This window comes from Sparus aurata, chromosome 6 (assembly GCF_900880675.1).
Source record: "Sparus aurata chromosome 6, fSpaAur1.1, whole genome shotgun sequence".
Taxonomy (NCBI): domain Eukaryota; kingdom Metazoa; phylum Chordata; class Actinopteri; order Spariformes; family Sparidae; genus Sparus; species Sparus aurata.
The window spans coordinates 1,874,626-1,895,248 of NC_044192.1; the positions used below are offsets into that span (position 1 = coordinate 1,874,626).

General features: G+C 43.3%; 1 protein-coding gene across 1 annotated transcript; it reads right to left on the reverse strand.

Moving 5' to 3' along the window:
• Nucleotides 1-1,192: 1,192 nt before the first annotated feature.
• On the reverse strand, nucleotides 1,193-19,707 carry uqcc1 (ubiquinol-cytochrome c reductase complex assembly factor 1). Its single transcript, XM_030421184.1, has 8 exons — nucleotides 19,573-19,707; nucleotides 16,927-17,034; nucleotides 13,747-13,819; nucleotides 12,724-12,781; nucleotides 12,482-12,590; nucleotides 7,607-7,684; nucleotides 6,947-7,060; nucleotides 1,193-2,192 (listed from the first exon to the last, which is right to left on the reverse strand). The coding sequence occupies exons 1-8, from the start codon at nucleotides 19,582-19,584 to the stop codon at nucleotides 2,058-2,060; spliced, it is 687 nt and encodes a 228-aa protein (XP_030277044.1). The 5' UTR covers nucleotides 19,585-19,707; the 3' UTR covers nucleotides 1,193-2,057.
• Nucleotides 19,708-20,623: the final 916 nt, after the last annotated feature.

Genomic DNA, 20,623 nt, shown 5'->3' on the forward strand with positions numbered 1-20,623 from the left:
TGTTTCTTGTGCCTAAACCAACTTATTTTATCTGTGGTTCAGCAGAAACGTACTCAGCTAACATTTATTCTGGAGTTTGGGTTTAAATATGCAAATGTTTTCAAAATGCGACCAGAAATCTCCACTTACATACATCAGACCCTGCAGTTTGTTATTATCTATAACATGTTGGGACGACGCTGGACGAGCTGCGTGGAGAATTCTGATGTTTCTTTGGTTGTTTCTCTGTTTTAAATCGAGTCTCCAGCTGCTTCAGTTGTTTATCAGAACGCTGCAACTCTGTTTTACTGAGAAGCTCCAGAACTGTTCTGTGGACCACGACACATCACCTGACTTTACAGGTGAACTGTTCCTTTAACTAAACATCAATTTAATCATTTACATCAGAAGTTGTTTAATTTTCACACGCTGACTCAACATGATGGATAAAGACTTTGATGCTTCTTGTTGTTGTTGTTCGTGCTGTGAAGCTGCTCCAGGATCAGCTGCCTGCTGCTCTGTGTGTTAACAGGTGGAGTGTGTCGCCCTCTGCAGGCACAACACAGAGCACCAGTCAGCTTAATATTATACATTCATATATTTAGTGAAGAACAGAGCGAAACATTGAAGAGCTGCGACGCTCACGACTGGAACAGTTGTTGCAGAATGTTTACAGTCCTTCAAATGAAAGACAATCAATCGTTTAAGCCACAAAAAGTTGCTAAAATGATCATATAAAACTAGAATTACTGCCTCCTGGTTAAGTTGCTGATGGTCAGAACATTTTTCACACCTTCATCATTACATCCTGTTAAACATTTGTATGAAGTTTTACAGTAATTATTGGACTTTGAGCTTTGGACACAAAATTCTAATCAGTTCATCGTCGAGTCATTGAGGACATTAAGTTCCTAATTTAAAGAAAGTCGAACACATTATACAAAGATGTTATACGACTCCATCGTTTAAGGATTTTTTGTGATGAGATATGAATTTTTAATACTTTCAGTTTCCTGGGACTCGACGTTAAAGAACTTCTCACCGCTCAAAAAAGGAGTTCAGCACAGAAAAGGTAACATTTTAAATTCTGCAGCATCGTCATGATGGTTTATTGAACTCTGCATGATGTCATCTTGTTCTTTCCGAGGCTAACGATGCTAACGATGCTAACGAGCTTCTACTCCGGCACATGAAGAATAAAAACAAGGCTCGCTGGTTTTTATACATACAGAGAACATTTTATTTTATTCACTTTTTAAAAACTTTCTCATCGTTTTTAATGCAGTGAACATCCAGGTCGCTTCCTGTTCGGGTCTGAGAGCATCATGGGACAAGAGAGAGAATCATACAGAGGAGAGGTGATGAGCTACAGACGTCTGACCCACAGGAGGTCCGTTAATCTGCTGAAACCTGTCGTTTGTTTCCTGCCGGTGTCATTTTAATGTCACTTCACCTGCTGAGAGTGAAACTTTATCGAACACACAGTGAAGGAGCAGTGACAGAGGTCTGGACTAACACCTCGGCAGGACAAGAGTGTAAACATGGAGATATACAAAATAGTTTATAAATACAGCGTGGCATTGACGGAAAAACAGGAAAATATAAATACAGAGCGTCTTGTTCTCTTCTGGTGTGTTTCACTCGACAGTTTGCAGAGAGGAAGCAGCAGAGGCTCTCAAAACCGACAGGACGACCGTGACGATGATGATGATGATGATGATGCGTGGCTGGTTCGCTGATTGATGGGAGTACGAGAAGGTGTGTGTGTGGTCATGTGTGCGTGTTTGTGTGTGTGTGTGTGGTCATGTGTGTGAAATAAATCCCTGACTGTCTATCCTGCCTATAACTGTAGCTCCAGAAACAGGACATCTGAGGGGGAGGAAGCCAAGAAAGAGAGGAAGAAGTTGTGTTTTGGGGGTAAAAGAGCAGAAAAGAAATGAAGGAGTGGATGAGAAAGCTACGGCAACAGAGAAGGTAAAATTTAAGATCCCTCCTGGTACGACAGAGAAAAGAGCGACGGGAGGGGAACATGATTATAGGAGGGAGGAGGGAGAAGGGAGGAGGCAGGACGACTCCTCTCACAGTCCCGTGTCGTTGTACGTGGGCGTGGCCACCTTCAGGATGCTCTGTGCGTTCTCCTCCAGCAGAGGGCGCCACTTCACCTCGCCCGTCAGCAGCAGGTCCTCCCCGTTCAGAGCGTCGATGAACTGCATCTGCACAGGAAATGAGACGGACATGTTCAGCGAAGCTCAGAGAGACGACAACGAGACGAGAAGCTTCAGCACAGACGAGGTCAAAGGTCACAGACAACGACCTGCGTGTTGCGTCTGTCAGATCTTTAAATCTCGGCTTTTCTGCTTCTGATTCACATCTTGATTTTTTTCAGGCTGTAAGAAAACCTTTATTGGATTTGTTTCAAACTTTATTATACGACTGTGATCCTCAAACAAGTGCTAAAACCAGAAATCAGTTAGCATGTTAGCACTTCCTGTTCCCTCGTCTCAAAGTCTTTTAAATGTGTGTGTTCACCACAGGCTGAAGAGATTTACAGGTTTTGTTCTCCAACATAAAATCATCATTAAGGTCCCACAGGTTAATTCTGAAGCTCTTCATGTGTTAAAGGGATATTCCGGTGTAAATTTAATCCATGGTCTAAATCACCGTGAAACTGTGTTAGACTCCCTCTGGAGAGATCAAGTTAGCAGACCGCTAATTTACGGAGTTTTATCAACCTCAGAAACGACCGCACGACAACAATACACTGCAGTAAATGGATCCAAATATAAACCGCCACCAAAAAGCCACAAATAATGCTCAGAACAGCACCAAACTTCAGCAACAGTACAAATAGGGTCTCAGCACATAGTCCGGGGCATCTAACCTCCGCTAGCTTAGCTGGATTTCTACTGAAAAGCTGACTAAATTTACCACTCTTCTGCAGCAGCTTCCTGTTGACGGGAAGTCCCGACGAGTCGATTACCGAGTGCAGTAGAGTTCCGCGGCTCATGGATGAAAATGTATGATTATGACTCCATGGAAAAGCAATCAAAGTTCATATGTGTCTTACCTGCCAGTTTATAACAGTTATTATCGAGAGCGGACAGGGAAAAGAACGGAATTGAGCATTTCTAACCGCACTCGGTAATCGTCGCGTCGGGACTTCCCCGACCCGGAAGCTGATGGAGGAGAGTTGAAATCTGTTTTTAGCTTCACAATAGAAATCCAGCTAAGCTAGCGGAGGTTAGATGCCCCGGACTATGTGCTGAGACCCTATTTGTACTGTTGCTGAAGTTTATCCCTTTAAAAACAGTTAGCGGTTGCTAACGAGTGTCTGAATGAGACTACAGAGGTTGTCGGGGACATTAAACGTCCTCACAGCGAACACGGAGACTCGTCTACTCACTAGTCCGTCCTTACAGCCACTTTAGTTACACACTGTTCTAACTCTGACTTTACAACTTGTACATTGATCAGTTTATAGAAAACCTGGATAGTAATTGTGCAGTAAGACTCTTAGTGGTGGAGACGTTTCAGTCATGTGACCGTGATGTCGTCTGTTTGTAGCAACATTAGCTTCTTACTGCTACACAGTTAATTCACAAATCAAACCAATTAAAAAAACTTTACGACAAGGGAGCCAGACGACCAATAATCAAACTGATTTCTGGGTTTTAGGACTTCAGACTACAGCTCAGACCTTTTATCTCTCCTCACTCAGATAACGTAGGTAGCAGCTTCTCATCTTTAGTCATCCGTCCTTGAAATTAAATCAGCTGGAGCTAAATAATCCAAACTGAATAACGGCTGACATCAGAAGTGTTTCTGCTCTCATGTAGTTCAGAAGAGAAACGATCAGCTGATCAAGAATCTCAGCTGAACTTTAAAAACTTCCTCCAGCTGCCAGTAAAAACTGTTTCTGCTCCTCAGACAACAAAAGCTGATTGGACGTCTCTGAGTTTCTTTTCAGCCTTCAGTAACTTTCACATGTTGAAAGGAAAACTTAATCAGGTTTGACATTACAAATTGAACGCGCTGTAATTAATACGGTGAGATCATTTATAATCCTCATCAAGTGTCCCGAAACAAAACAAATAAACGAGGGGCCGTTCAGAACGAGTCAAAGTGAATCAGATCAGTTAAAGACGGAGCCGAGTTTACAGAACTCCTCCACCAGGACGAGAAACCAGACGACCGTTAGAGAAACCGGGTGTTTTTATTTTACTCAGTGAATAATTGTGACGTGTGTGTGTGTGTGTGTGTGTGTGTGTGTGTGTGTGTGTGTGTTAAATGTCGTCAGCAGCAGGTTTATGTGTTACGCTTGTGATGGAATCAACCTGACAAACTTGTTTACTTTCCCTCGAGATGTGTGTGTGTGTGTGCGCTACACTGAGGGAGTCAGGAGAGCCATTTATACCTAACGGACACACACTCACACACAAACTCACACACAAACTCACACACAGACACACTCACAAACTCACACACACACACACACACACACAGTGGAGTGTGTCATTTGTTTGTTTTCTAACGCAAGACCTGCACACACACAAACAGCTGGGGGGAAACTTTACTGGCTGATTAAGTTGAACACTGCTTCCATGACCTTTGACACACCTGTGTGTGTGTGTGTGTGTGTGTGTGTGTGTGTGTGTGTGTGTGTGTGTGTGTGTGTGTGTGTGTGTGTGTGTGTGTAGTCAGTACTTCTCTCTCTCTTCACATTTTTTTACTAAAAGTAAAACGCAGCGATGAAACAAAAAGAGAAACACTGATGCAGGAACCGAGCGCTGAAGGAGGGGATGAAAGGAGGCGAGGAGGTGACAGGAGAGAGGAGGCGAGGTTACAGGAGAGAGGAGGCGAGGTCACAGGAGAGAGGAGGCGAGGTTACAGGAGGGAGGAGGCGAGGTTAGAGGAGAGAGGAGGCGAGGTTAGAGGAGAGAGGAGGCGAGGTTACAGGAGAGAGGAGGCGAGGTTACAGGAGAGAGGAGGCGAGGTTACAGGAGAGAGGAGGCGAGAGGAGGCGAGGTTACAGGAGAGAGGAGGCGAGGTTACAGGAGAGAGGAGGCGAGGTTACAGGAGGGAGGAGGTGAGGTTAGAGGAGAGAGGAGGCGAGGTTAGAGGAGAGAGGAGGCGAGGTTACAGGAGAGAGGAGGCGAGGTTACAGGAGAGAGGAGGCGAGGTTACAGGAGAGAGGAGGCGAGGTTACAGGAGAGAGGAGGCGAGGTTACAGGAGGGAGGAGGTGAGGTTAGAGGAGAGAGGAGGCGAGGTTAGAGGAGAGAGGAGGCGAGGTTACAGGAGAGAGGAGGCGAGGTCACAGGAGAGAGGAGGCGAGGTTACAGGAGAGAGGAGGCGAGGTTACAGGAGAGAGGAGGCGAGGTCACAGGAGAGAGGAGGCGAGGTCACAGGAGAGAGGAGGCGAGGTCACAGGAGAGAGGAGGAGAGGTTACAGGAGAGAGGAGGCGAGGTCACAGGAGAGGAGGTGAGGTCACAGGAGAGAGGAGGCGAGGGTACAGGAGAGAGGAGGCGAGGTTACAGGAGAGAGGAGGCGAGGTCACAGGAGAGGAGGTGAGGTCACAGGAGAGAGGAGGCGAGGGTACAGGAGAGAGGAGGTGAGGTTACAGGAGAGAGGAGGTGAGGTTACAGGAGAGAGGAGGCGAGGTTACAGGAGAGAGGAGGCGAGGTTACAGGAGAGAGGAGGCGAGGTTACAGGAGAGAGGAGGCGAGGTTACAGGAGAGAGGAGGCGAGGTCACAGGAGAGGAGGTGAGGTCACAGGAGAGAGGAGGCGAGGTCACAGGAGAGAGGAGGCGAGGTTACAGGAGAGAGGAGGTGAGGTACAGGAGAGAGGAGGTGAGGTTACAGGAGAGAGGAGGTGAGGTTACAGGAGAGAGGAGGCGAGGTTACAGGAGAGAGGAGGCGAGGTTAGAGGAGAGAGGAGGTCCGGGAGCACACGGCCTCCGGGCCTGCAGGTGTTTCTGAAAGCAGGAGAGTGTTTTCAATCTCACAGAGGCAAAGAAAATATACAGAGAGGAGCGAGGAGGAGGGGAGGAGGTGAGGAGGGTGAGGAGGAGGGGAGGGAAAGTGCTCAGTGAGGAAGGGGGGAGGCGGAAACGTTTCTGACAGCGGATATTTGGTCTAATATTGACCAGGACTGGATTTAATTCACCAACGTCGGAGGAGTTAAAGAAACAGTTCACCACAGAATGGAGTATCAATATCGTGGTATTTAATCAAAACAACTGATTTTTGATTTTGTCACCCGGTCCTGACCTTTATGAAGCTTTAGAGGAGATTTCAAAATATCAAGATATATACTGTCTATCACGATACAGCCATAAATATGTGGATATCATTTTAAGGCTGCATCATCCAGCCCTGAGTACAAGAACACTAAAATGGTTGTTGGAGTGCATCACTTAAGTTTTCTTCTACTCGTGAGACCGCAGAAGGGCAGGAGAAGTAAAGAAGCTGTGACTCAGCTGAAGCAAAATAAATTAAAACATTTGGGGGGGAATTATGACTGCTGCCATCTTGTTTTTACTTTGGAAGTGACCGTATTTGGACGAGAGGAGAAGAGGATGGAGCTGCGACATGATATCCTGATTGGACCTGACTGACAACCTTGTCATCCACAAAATACACACACCTGAAGTCGTATCCTGCTTCATCATCTAGTTTCCACTAAATGGAAACATCATTTAGTAAATAAACACCAGACTGTGTTGAGAAGACTTCAAACTAGAGACTGAGACCATAAACTCATCAGGAAACTGTTTGCTGAGGTGATGAATCAGGTGAGAAGTACGATCATGTTTTCATCTAGCTCCCTGCTGGACATTAGAAAGAAATGCTGCTGCATTGCATTTGTGTTTCTTCAGGTGTTTGTATACCTCACATGAATGGAGAACACAAACACAGCATCAGGTGACGCACACAGAGACGCTGAACAGGTGAACAAACACACTCACCTGTTTGCGAACGTATTCCACCATGAGCTCGAGCTGCCGGGGGTCTTCACACTCACGATTGAACAGGTTCCTCCACAGAGCTGCAGCCAGCACACAGTCATCAGACAGGAGTCCCTGCACACACACACACACACACACACACACACACACACACACACACACACACACACACACACACACACACACACACACACACCACACACACACACACACACACAGAATGTAATGATACGTCTGCATCAGTTACAACAACTGTCTTGAGTTTAACAATCTGCTCGCTCTGTGATGTTTGACGTGTGAATCCGCGTCCACAGGAAATGTTTTAGAAATCTGTTTCTCATCAGCCACATTAGCAGTAAAGTTTATGGTTGTGCTTCAGACATATTCCCTGTTTTAAGTGCATGGAAACACATTTGCATCAACAGATGCTTCGTCTCTTTCTCCTCCTCCTCCTCCGTCTCGCCCGCCAGTTGTTACGAGAAAAACTAGTTTTGATTTAAAGACTGACGTGTTGAGACGAAGCTAACAACAAAGAGAATACATCATCAGCTTTTCACTTAGGATTAACTGCTAAAACACACACACACACACTCATACAGACTCACAAGGGAACTGAAAGCTTCACACACAATCGACAGTAAAGTGAAGAGACTCTCTCACCTCATCATATCCAAATAATGCTGCGTAGAACGTCTCCGTCATCAGCTTCATCGCTTCCTTTCTGTGGATGGCATCGACCTGAAGCACAGCGGGAGCACGTGTTAAACACTCGGATGTTACAGGAGCTTCATCTCATCACCGCCTTATTTAGCTTTTAAACTTCATCACCAGCGACTTCTGAGCCGCTGTAAGTTTGAGTCACGTAACCCACATTTGAATTCTGATTGTAGGATTAAAACACTGAGAGCCCTTTCACACTGGACAGAAACCTCACCAACATCTGGCTTTTGTCTTTATCTGAATTGGGCACAATCAACATTAATCCTGCATAAAATGACTGTGCAGTAGTCACGGGTGGTAATCGTCTGCAGCTCTGAACCACTGGCTCATTTCCAGACTTGAAAAAGGAGTCAATTCAACATTTTAGCTGGTTAATCTACATGTTGAAAACCTGCTCAGCTTTACATACAAGATCACAAAGACAAAGTTTACATGGCTGATGGTTTCTAATGCTCACGGTCTCACATTTAGCACAAGCTGAAATTATGACCTGATGATGACGCTACATGAAAATCAGAAGATCACCCAAATTATTACTAGAAACACGAATGATTGTACAAAATCTGATGGCAATTCTTCTAATAGTTGTTGTGATATTTCAGTCTGGAGATTTTAAATTGCATCTTGATCTTAGTCTACTTATTTACCTTTAAAGGGATATTCCGGTGTAAGTTTAATCCATGGTCTAAATCACCGTGAAACTGTGTTAGACTCCCTCTCGACAGATCAAGTTAGCAGACCGCTAATTTACGGAGTTTTATCAACCTCAGAAACGATCCGCACGACACAATCCACTGCAGTAAAGATCCAATATAAACCGCACCAAAAAGCCACTAAATAATGCTCAAGAACAGCACCAAACTTCCGCAACAGTACAAATAGGGTTCAGCAATAGGTCGGGCATATAACCTCGATAGTTAGCTGGATTTTATGAAAAGCTGATAAATTTACATCTTCTGCAGCAGTTCCTGTTGACGGGCAAGTCCCGACGAGTCGATTACGACAGTGACAGTAGAGTTCCGGCGGCATGAGATGAACAGTATGATTATGACTCCATGGAAAAGCAATCAAAGTTCATATGTGTCTTACCTGCCAGTTTATAACAGTTATTATCGAGAGCGGACAGGGAAAAGAACGGAATTGAGCATTTCTAACCGCACTCGGTAATCGTCGCGTCGGGACTTCCCCGACCCGGAAGCTGATGGAGGAGAGTTGAAATCTGTTTTTAACTTCACAATAGAAATCCAGCTGAGCTAGCGGAGGTTAGATGCCCCGGACTATGTGCTGAGACCCTATTTGTACTGTTGCTGAAGTTTGGTGCTGTTCTGAGCATTATTTGTGGCTTTTTGGTGGCGGTTTATATTTGGATCCATTTACTGCAGTGTATTGTTGTCGTGCGGTCGTTTCTGAGGTTGATAAAACTCCGTAAATTAGCGGTCTGCTAACTTGATCTCTCCAGAGGGAGTCTAACACAGTTTCACGGTGATTTAGACCATGGATTAAACTTACACCGGAATATCCCTTTAACTTTGACAGTCAGTCCCTAAAAAGCTGGACAAAGTTCATGTAAAATGATTTTTCAGCACAATAACTCTGCACTCGACTGAAGCAGACTGAATCTGCGTCTGTGTTCAGGGTGGAGCTGAGATCAGCAGCAGCAGCTCAGCGGTAAGAAGACGGACAGCTCAGTCATTGTAGAGTTCGGTTGGTTTCATCTGGTTGCGGTCGTAATTATGAACATGGAGAAAATGACCAATGATGTTTTCACTGCTCCCGACGACAATTAACATGAAACCTGAGAACGGCTCCAATCACTGGGCTGCGTGCTGTAAAAATACATGTGCAGCTGACGTAGAGCTCCAGAACACCGAGTGGAGGTGAGTTGTAGTAAAAACAAGCTTTCCCACCACAGGAGGTCAGAGGTCAGGCTCTGGTTTCTTCCTTTTCTCACTTTATTTCCACTTTTAAATCTTTTTTCCCTCTTAAATTTCTGTTGTTCCATTCTATATTTTCCGTTTCTGACACATGTGATCAACGATTATTTAGTTATTGTGAGCCGTTCTGTTCTGAGGATGGATCAATGGCTGTGATGTCACCAGGTGTTTAATATCAGACAGAAATTAAAAGTTTGAGTTTGTGCCGAGGTCAAACTGATGAAGATTTTTTTAATTCGCGGTCACGTGTGCAGCCGTGTAGCAGCACATGGGATACGCAAGTGTGTGTGTACACATGCCGACAAAAGTTCACATACGCAGCTGTGAAAACACCAAACACACACACACACACACACACGCACACACGCACACACATGCACACACTCCCCCCTGCGCTCCGCCCAATGCATGCATGCACACACACCACAGAGTGACCTCACAAACCACACTGTAATTTCTCATCTCTGACCTCTTTCTGTCACACGCAGCAAAATGAACCGAACTGAGGAGCTCATGAACGTAAAAGCTTCTGAACGTTGGCTCCAGTTCAACGTCGTCATCTTCATCATATAGATCTGACCTCTTGTGTTCACCTGCCGCCAGGCTCATCGTTTCAATATGGGTGACTTGGTTTATTTGTTTTCAATAAAGACAGATAAAACTTTAACAGCGCGCGGCAAAAGTGAGAGATTAACTTTAAACTACGCAGACAGATCGATCATTCTAACGACAAACTACAAAAAGTGACGATCAGAAACCAGCAGTGTGACGCGACTGAAGAATCAGACGATCTGACAAAACACACCAATCACTCGTGACTCCACTTTAACTTGAACAACTATTGAATTGATCGCCATCTATTCTGGTAATTGATTATTTGATCTTAAATGTGAATCTTGTCTGGTTTCCTCTGGACAAAACAGGATTCTGAGGACGTCTCGCTGACTTTTGGAAATCAACATTTTTTCCCAATTTACTGACATTTTATAGACACCTGATCAAATAATCTTGAGATGAATCGACAATGAATCGTTAGTTGAAATCCTAATCGAGATATTTAAACATTCAGGTCAACGGACTGATCATCTTTTTCTTTCACAGATAAAATGACAACCTGCCACACAGCAGATTAAATCAGAGGAGTGAGTTACTCAGTTAATCAGTTTTTATGTGACGTGGGATGAAAAACGATGCTGCTGCTCAGAACTGCAGAGCTTCTGCAGTCTGAGGCGTCATGACCAGCAGATTAAAGTCAGATTATTTAGTTTGAATCGTTTGAAAACTTCTTTTTAAAGTTACACATTCTGAAAAGCATTCATTATCTCCAGTGTTGTTAAAGTAACTAAAAGTCAAACTTGAGTAACAGTAAAGACATTGTGTGAAAGTCACTCACACAAGTAGTACTCGAGTAAAAGTTGTTAAGTATCTGATATTGAACGTAATCGAGTATCAACAGCATGTAATCTGCAACTAAAGATAAAGTTTACTAAAGATACGTGAGACAGGTCCACAGAACCGACCGCATCAGTATTCAGCCGTATGTTTAAAGATCGATTGGTACAGATTAACTTTGACCTTTCATTTCTGAATCCAAGTTTACAGTTCTCGTCCTCCTCTGTTGAGTGACGGTGAAATAACACAAACACAAACTGCGGTTTGTTCTCCCACATGAACTCGGGAGTTGACTCGAGTCGAGAAAGTCTTTCTGAAAGCTACGCGCGAGCAGAGCCAAGCCTGAAGTCTGTGATGTCAATGAGCGACACTTCCTGGAGCTGCTCCACTGACAGAGAATAGAGGAGCGACTCTGTGGACACGGCGACCGCGGCCAGCCTCGACTCTCCGGGGATCTGGCTTCACTTTCTGCCTGAGAACTGTTGGCACAATTATGCTGATGTAAAACGTTAAATAAACAAAACCTGCATCCTATGTAGCATGCAATGGCACGAATAAAACTTAATGCACTGTTGCATCAGCCCGAAGCGGAAATGTCTCGAAAATAATGAATATTTATTCAACAGAATGTAATTTAGTTGTTGTGAGACGGAGGCACAGAACACGGAGCTGTTCTCAGAACCACAAAGAGCGACGACTTCACTGCTGCAACATACAAGCCATCACACAAACACATCAGTAACACAACTGTGCGACTGCTTGTAGTTCTAATAGTAACCATCGAACATTCTGACATATTTTCTATGTTGCATTAATTTCAACTGAATATTTTTGGGTTTTGGACGGTTGGAGACGTCACCCTGATCATTTTTATCTGTTTTTCCGATCAATCAAAAACACCAAGATGATTTTCGCTGCTCGTTAGACTCTCGCAAATATAATTTAGCCGTTTGGGGCAAATAAACAGACGTGAATAACAATCATCTCTACGCTTGTCCAGCTGATGTAAGTCAGTTACGATTGTTCACAGACGATGTTTGAATGTTTTAGTGTTATTCACGTTACTTTCAGTCTCGTTCACGGACTTCCTTCCTCGCTCTCTGACTCTCTCCTGGAAGTCGAAGCGACAGGCGACCAGATGAAACACACCGTTACCTCGAGGGTTCAATTAAGTTCCCTCAAGGTTCATACTGATCTATATGTAGACCTGCAGACACTGTGGGCTTCATCATGTTTCCATGGTGCTGCGTATAGAGGAATAATTGTCACATGATATCATTGTATGGAGACATCCGTCTGAGGAGCTATATTTACACCACACTGACCTCGTGTGTTATCACAGGCATGCTGTGCAATGTACTGCACAACATGTGTTTATGGTGGACACGCCGTTATATGATCTGTGGGTTTAATGCTGCTGTACGACCTGACGGGTACCATGAAGCTGTATATGAAGGTACACACACACACACATATAAACAGAACTTACCCCCATGATTTTGCTCCTCTGCTCTACATCCTCCCACATGGAGTGGACGATGTAAGTGCACATGTACTTTCCTTCTCGGCCCTCCTGACGCATCCGGACCAAACACATCCTGACAGAGCGAAGAGTGAAGTCAGACGAGGGGAAAAACAAGAGAGGACAGCGCAGGACAGGAAAAGTGATCGGATCAGGAGAGAAGGAGTAAAAACAGAGTGTGTGTGTGTGTGTGTGTGTGTGTCACTCACCACACATGCAGCTGCGCTACCAAGAACCAGGAGTTGAGTGTGTCGGGCAGCGAGCACTCTGCAACAAACACACAGCGTTAACGAGCATTTAGATTGTTTTTCATCGAAACTCCAACTATTTGTTCATTTGTCGGTAAAATAATAATTATATTAACTAAACATTAATCGTATATAAATAAGAAAAACAGGGAAAATGTCTGTTTTATTGAATCGATTATAATCTGGAACGTTAAACACAACGCAGGTTGATCAACTTTACGAATCAGCTTCACACAAACAAAAAATAAATAAATATGAATAAATGAGTAAAAGCTTTGCTGAGGACCTTCATATTAACTCAGTGCAGCAAAAGGTCTGTCAAAAGATAGATACAAAATAACATTTATAATTCACGAGCAGTCCCTAAATACGCAGTCAGTCAGTAGAAGCAGCAGTCGTTTACTGCAGGACACAACTGTCCATTAAATCTGCTGTTTCAGAGACGAGAAGAGATCCAGTTTTCAGTCTTTGTGCACTTTTTTGGGGACTGTACTGACAGTAAACAGCACTACATGAGAGTTTGTGTTCTGCAGCAGCTTTTTCCAGGAAGAGGGCACCAAGACTGGAGACTGTCCACGTCTGTATTGTGGCTTTGGACACGAACAAGCGCCAGCAATAAAATGACCTCGATTTCACTGCTTTGTATTCTAACTGGCTGTTTTTGAGCCCCGTTTCTATTTTCATCCCTGTCGAATGTCTATTAATTGGATGAGACACAGTGGATTTGTGAAGTTAAGAAATAAGGAGTGATCTAAACAATACTGCCTCCCTACATCACAGATTATATCATTCGGTGTGATATACTATCACTGGCTGCAGATGTAAACCGGCCTTATTACTGGCAGTATAAGGAGTTAAACCATTCTTCAGTTTTAGGCTTCGTTTTAATGTCCTCCCATCATCAGATTTCACCTCGTGTATCGTAAACTCTTTTCTATGCTTCCTGATTTTGCTCTCGCAGCGTCGGAGCTGCTTCATACTTACTATCAAAGAAATCGTCGTAGTTGATTCTCTCTACGCAGCACGTGTACATGCGCAAGGCAGCGATCTTGATTTTCTGTGAAGACAAGAGAGAAAAAGAAAATCAGTAACATCTTACACGTCTTTCTAATATCCCATAAACCAACAACTGTAGTCGCTAAAGCAAACTAAAGACAAGAAACAGTTTTCAAACCTGGTGACACGTTTAGCCACCAGCTTTAAAACAACTCTGTCTTTGATTACGTCCATGATGCCGATTCTGTAGCCACGGTGTTTAACTGGGCCGCCACAAACACACAACACACCTTTAACTGTAACAACTGTATGGAGGAAAGGAGAATACAAACAGCTACACAAACCTGTGAGAGAACAGGACATGAGGTCAGACACGTTTAACTGCTCATGCCAATCGTTGCCAAGCCGGCGCGAAGCCCAACACTTTACTAGATGACACAACAACACACATTCCTCTGCACATACGCCACCTCGCTCACTGTTTGGCCAAAACCTCCCACGGAACCGAACCGTTCTGCGGCTGTAAATGTTTATGCTCTGCTGATGTGTGAATTCTTGGAAAACAAACTCACTACGAGGGCGAGACGGAACCAAAACCCAGTCACATCCCTGACGAACATCAGCAGCTACGACATAATGTCCATCTGACCAACAGTCTAGGAATGCTGACTCAAAGCAATTCTCTTAATTGATTGTTGGACGTGTTAGCAACGGGTAGCTAATCGACAATAAATAATGCAACACAAAGTGCACGTTGTTCAATAAAAGTGTTCATCAATCACTGGTGAGGCTCACAGTCAGAGCTGGAACATATACTGAAATTAAAACCATTAAATGTTTCATTTCAGTCGATGTCAACAGTTATTAACATTCTTAATGACCCATTTTTAATAAAGACCAGGACTCAGGTTGGATTTAACTACTTTATTTTGGTTAAGCACCTTATTCTAAGTACATTTTTCTCTTAAAACTTAAATGTGCTTTTTTTAATTGACTCTGAGTGTATAAAACAACCAAAGAAACTTTTGTTTGTTGTTGCATCACAGAGGTCTGTGTGAGTTGTTCGTGACTACGGCTGCGTATCACCAGGTACCTCGCGATACGATACTATCACGATATTTTACCCACGATAACGATAATATCACGATACAGCGATTCTGCGATAAGCGACATATTGCAAGAAATTTCATCCACGATACATCACGATATCTGTGTCACTGAAGAAATTCAGAATTTATTGACTGCACTGAATCCATTTCACAGGAATTACAAAACATTGTCAATCAATTTCACATGAATGACAGCCAAGTAAACAAAGAGTATATTGCACAGCGTCTCTTTTTAACACACACACTGACTATAACTATCATTAAATATCTATATGTGTGGGTTTCAGAGCTGCTTAAACCAATTTTTTTTTTTTTTTTTTTTTTTATTTGGTTGTATATCTATGTTTGAATAAAGGTAAAGTTGTCCTCCGAAGAGGGGTGGTGGTGGTGGGCCAAAAAAATAAATAAAAACATTCAAATATCGATATTTGGCATCAGTGTATCGATAACGTACCTCAAGATGAAATATCGCGATATATCGTAGTATCGATATTTTGGCACACCCCTATTCGTAACTGCGATGTCAAAGATTATTTGACAGATTTTCATGTGCAGTGTGAGAATGATCTCCAGTTGTGGTTGCCAGGTCGAGCCCGTCTCTGATGGAGTTACAGAGAGTTGGACAAGCGTCGCTCCCTCAAACGATAAAAACACTGTACACATGCCAAACTGGTGACAGAGAGAGAACCAGCAGGTCCATCCTGGACAACAAGAGTCCACTTTGGATAAAGGACAAACAGAAGAGGGGCACTGGTGTGGAAACAGGCCTGACATCAGTATCAGCTGATATGGAGGCGCCTGACCGACATCTGAAGAAGCTGGCTGATGTTAATCTGCTGCGTCTCATTCATATTGTGCTGGATACACACTCTGTCCAGCCCCGCCTCTCTGCACACTACAGCCATATACCTGCATTACTTTCTCCACGACTCTGGCAACGTGCAATATGGTTTGTTTAAGACGATGTGGTTAGTGTGGCAGCATCACAACGTGTCGGAGAAAAATCAGCGACTCAACCAAAAAAAAGGTTTTATTCTACAATTCTATATTTCTGATAGTGTTTGCATTTATATTTCAATTACATTAACATACCTTACATGAAGGAAATGTATTTGTTGGGCTAATTGTTGAAAAACTCTCCTCATTGAGTTGTGTAGCAGGATACGAACACTTCAGAATGAGTTTTCTGTGAGTCTTTTTCATGGGAATATGTTTTTATACAGGATGTTTTAATAAATGTGGATGATTGTTTCTGTGCTCATTCACAGAAGAGAGTGTAACAAAGAGCTGAAGGCTTTAAAACTATTCCGTTATTTCTTGTATAAAGAAGAATGCTTCGTTGTCTCGACTAAAAATGGAGAAAAGAATAACAACAAACATTTGAAGATATCGGTGAAGACCTCACTGAGTGTGTGCAGCAGTGAACACCTGCTGGGGGGTGTGTGTGTGTGTGTGTTTGTGTGTGTGTGTGTGTGTGTGTTCATGTGTATATATGCTGGGAGAAATATTCCTGGATGACAGCCCATAATTTCAGCTCCCTGCTGGGAGGTCAGAGCTCTTCTGTCCTCCTCTGACCGTCCACATTTGCACATGTGCCAAACTAACGAAGGTAACAAACTAACACAGTCTTCTGTTGTCGGGAAACTTAGTCGTGAATTAATTTAAATTGGTTATTTCTCTATGTAACAGTGAGCAGACAGAGACTGTAAGACTTCACTCTCACCTTCATCTCTGTCTCAATGCCTCCCTCCCTACGATGTTTCCCTCGAGGTGTTGTTGACATGTTCTTACTCAACCGACAGGTTAAATAAGGGTAAAGGTGCAGCTGTTATTGCATTGGAACATTTTGATACTGTACTCAGCTGTGGTCTCACAATTTAAAACTCAACAACAGCCTCTGGTTTCTGTCCCTCATCATGAGCAGGACTGGTCACAACACTGATGTGCACATAATCCCACACATGAGGCTGTGGGGTGACTGATGAACTGTGAAGACGTACGTGATCGTGTACAGGTATCTCCCTCCGTGTTAACTCCCCCTCTGTCCACCATTACTCACCCATTTGTTGTATTTGAGAGGCCCAGTGAAGCCCATGGCCTCGATGAGCTTTGTGAAGGCCCCGACCTCCTCCTCTGTGTGCTGGGGCGTCTCCTTCACATTGTAGAGCTGACGGACGACAAATGGAAAAGCAGTGAGAGGAGGATGACAGAGGAGGTGAAGAACAGAGTGAGAGGTAAGAACAGAACAGAGAAGGAAGAGAGAAAGAAAGACTAGCCCTTTTTAGATAGAAAGGGCGGCACATTTGCTCCAAGGTAGGGACGGCAATGTGCCGGCCTGTCTTTCTAAAACGGAGGCGTAATATTCCTCCTTTTCCAAAAGCCGCCTCTGAGGTAGGAGTAAACATGTGACGTGACGTGAAGCTCGAAGTTGCGCTGTGAACCGTGACAATGAATTTGTCTTCAAAATAAGAGCCTTCCATTGCACCCCATTGGAGTTTAGAACTGGGTTCTTAGCGGGGAGCTTTTAATTTGAAAGTAGCGACCGGTGTTAGCTTGCCGCTACAACAACAAGCTAACACAACCAAACAGCTACAGAGACCGAGGAGACGCTGCATCTCCTGGATCTCAGCGGCTGTCCAGTTGTTCATCTTAATTTCTGTGGATGAAGTGATGGACTGACTGCTGTGATCAGCTGTTTCCTGGTTTTAAAACTCCCCGGCTGTGGGTCGCACAACAGTGCAGGTCATCGACACCTCCGCCCACCTCACACAGAGGCCGGCACATCGCCGCCTCGTTTTTAGATAGCAGGCGAGGCGGAAATAAGTGTTCCCTCCGAGGAGGAAAATTGGCGGACCAAAACAGACCCCCAATTTGCCGCCCTCTGTCTAAAACCGCGGACCGAGCCGCCAGAAGGACGAAAGGACGGGCAGATTGGCGGCTTGGTGCTCTGTCTAAAAACGGCTAGTGACAGAAGAGAGAAAGAGAGGAAAAGTTGTAGAAGGATGATTGACAGATGTGACAGACGACAGAGCTGAGGAGAAACTCCTTCATACACACTGAATCACCCTCATTAAATCAGCAGCACAGTTTCAGTATGACGACACACACCTGGGGAACATGGCCTTTACTGGGAGAGTGCAGCTGCTCAGTAAATTAATATACTGACCTATTCTAAGCTGCATGTTGTCTTCATGCCTGACAGTTTTATTACTGCCACCATGACCCCAGTTGGCCTTCATCACTGCTTCCAGACGTTTTGCTTCAAAAAAGGCTGCACTTGATTTTTTAAGCCGAGTACTTACACGTTTACCAGCCGTGTTTTCAGTTTGTGTGTGTGAGAGACAAAATATGTCACAGTATTTCTCCATGTTTTTATCATGTCTGTGCAAGATACAGTCCTGAAAACTTCACAGGTGTGTAGTTCAGATCCAAATGAAGGCCGAGTTGGAAGTAGTGTTGTCACATACTGGAGTTTCTAACTTTGTGTTCTGTACCACAGGAAACTGACAACACTGAGGGCAAAAGTTGTTTATCTTTACTGAAAGATAAATATAAAAAGGCTTGTGTGCTGCAGCATTTAAGATTGAGAGCATTTTCTCTGACAACAGGGAACAAACCAAATACTACAACATGTTTCACTCATATTGTCATTATATTATCATTTGAAGTGAAAAAGCAGTATCAAGTCTGGTACCAGTAAGAGTGCCTGTGAAATGTGACCAAGGTGGAAGGACTGCTACTACTTTACTTTTAAAATGGTGGAATACACTGTGTTAATGTCTCGATGAGTTTGAGTTCGAGTGTCACAAATGTATATGTTGAACTTATGGACAGGGTTCGTACACATTTTTCAAGGTCAAATTCAAGCACCTTTCAAGCACTTTTAAGGGTCATTTACAACATTTTCCAGTACCTTATCGCTGGGGTAAAATACATATCTACAGGAATATACTCGTGATTATTTTTTTCACTTTTTATCACAATTATGTACATTGTAATACGCTTTCAACATCTAAACTGATGTTTCATAATAGGAAAAACTTAAGAAATTAAAGGAGAACACAAAGTTTTATCCAAAAAAAGGGAAGCCACTCGGCGTTCTTCAGGCACACTTGCACCGGGACAAAGAGACCTGAGAGCAGCCTGTAGTTTACTTTTTTGACATAAACTTTTTTAAGCTGTTCGCTTATTCATCAAAGTTTAATACTGAACATGTCATCAGTCCAAATTGCATCAAATTCACCTTCTCCTCAGCCATCCTTCTCTATTGCTACCAGGCTGCATGTGTGATGACACACACACACTGATTTTATTTCTCCTTGTATAAGCAAACTATCCAGTCTGATCCCAATGTTGCCAAGACACAGAGTTATAATGTCAAGCACTTTCAAGCACTTAAAATCCAAGCACTTTTCAGACCTTGAAAACACAACATTGAAATTCAAGCACTTTCCAGGATTTCAAGCACCCGTACGAACCCTGTATGGAATTTCATTTGATCTCACGGGTCTTTTGGGTTATTATGTACCTGCTTCTTCCTTCAGAGACTAGAAACAGGCATGAAAGTACATGTTCTGTTGTCTGTTGTACACTATGGCTGCCAATAAAAAGTTAAATCAAAAACAAAAAAGAAAAACCAGTATCAAATATCAAATTTGTAAATTCGTACTGTGTGTAATGATGTGTGTGTGTGTGCTGTTGTTACCTGTGTGGTCATGTGCAGCGTCCGACATGGTGTTAAACTGGGAGAGGAGACTCTGGCCAGTTGGCAGGCTACTAAAGCTCTGGCAAAGCAGGCTTCTTGATCTAACACCTGGACGGAGACGAGAGAGATGAAGCAGTCAGACAACAACGCTCACAACGACACGAGCAGCTGGTGACATCGACACGACAAGAGGAACAAGCATGTGAAGGAGCTGGAGAGAGCGGTTCTCATGTTGTCCTGGTACAAATAATCACTTTGATAACAACAGAACTGGAAATATTAAACTGTGTCAGAGGGAAATATCAGTACAGAACGTCTCTTTCATAACAACTGCGCTGATGTATAAGATTTAAATTTGATAGTCAAATTAGAAGAGTCACATTCTGATAAACATCAACACCAAAACCACATCTGGAGAAGAATTACAGAATAGTATCTGAATATTACGCCCAAAATTTCAAGGTTCTACAACCTCTGGAGGTTCTGATGCTTTTATTGTCTTAATTTATGAGTTCATTTAAGATCTCCGGGTTTTGGACTTAACCAGCCAATTACATTAATCATTTCTGTTAAAAAGAAAAGTTCCAGTCGTTCTCCAGTTACAGCGTCTCCAATGTGAGGATTTCCCCCTTTTTGTGTTTTTTATCGTTGTGAACTTAAAAAGAGCTTCAACACACTCTTAAATCAACCACTCACTGTTTTAATAAAGAATTAAAGTCAAAATTCTGATTCCAGCTTCTAAAAAGTGAATATTTTCTGGTTTCTTTATAATATCTCTGGGTTGTAGACAAAGCAAGAGTTCTGAGGACGTCATCTTGGGCTTTGAGGAACTGATCAACATTTGCAAACCATTTTCTGACATCTCAAAGGCCACAACTTATCGATTGATCTAGAAAATAATCGACATGTTTATGTTCACCATCAACAATCAGTAGTCGCAGCTCTAAACTGAACATCTTTGGTGTTTTTCTGGGTTTTTAATGTGTCGTTTTCAAAGTGGCTACAAGGAACATTCATTTTTTTTGTCCAGTCTGATCATGGAGGTTATGAA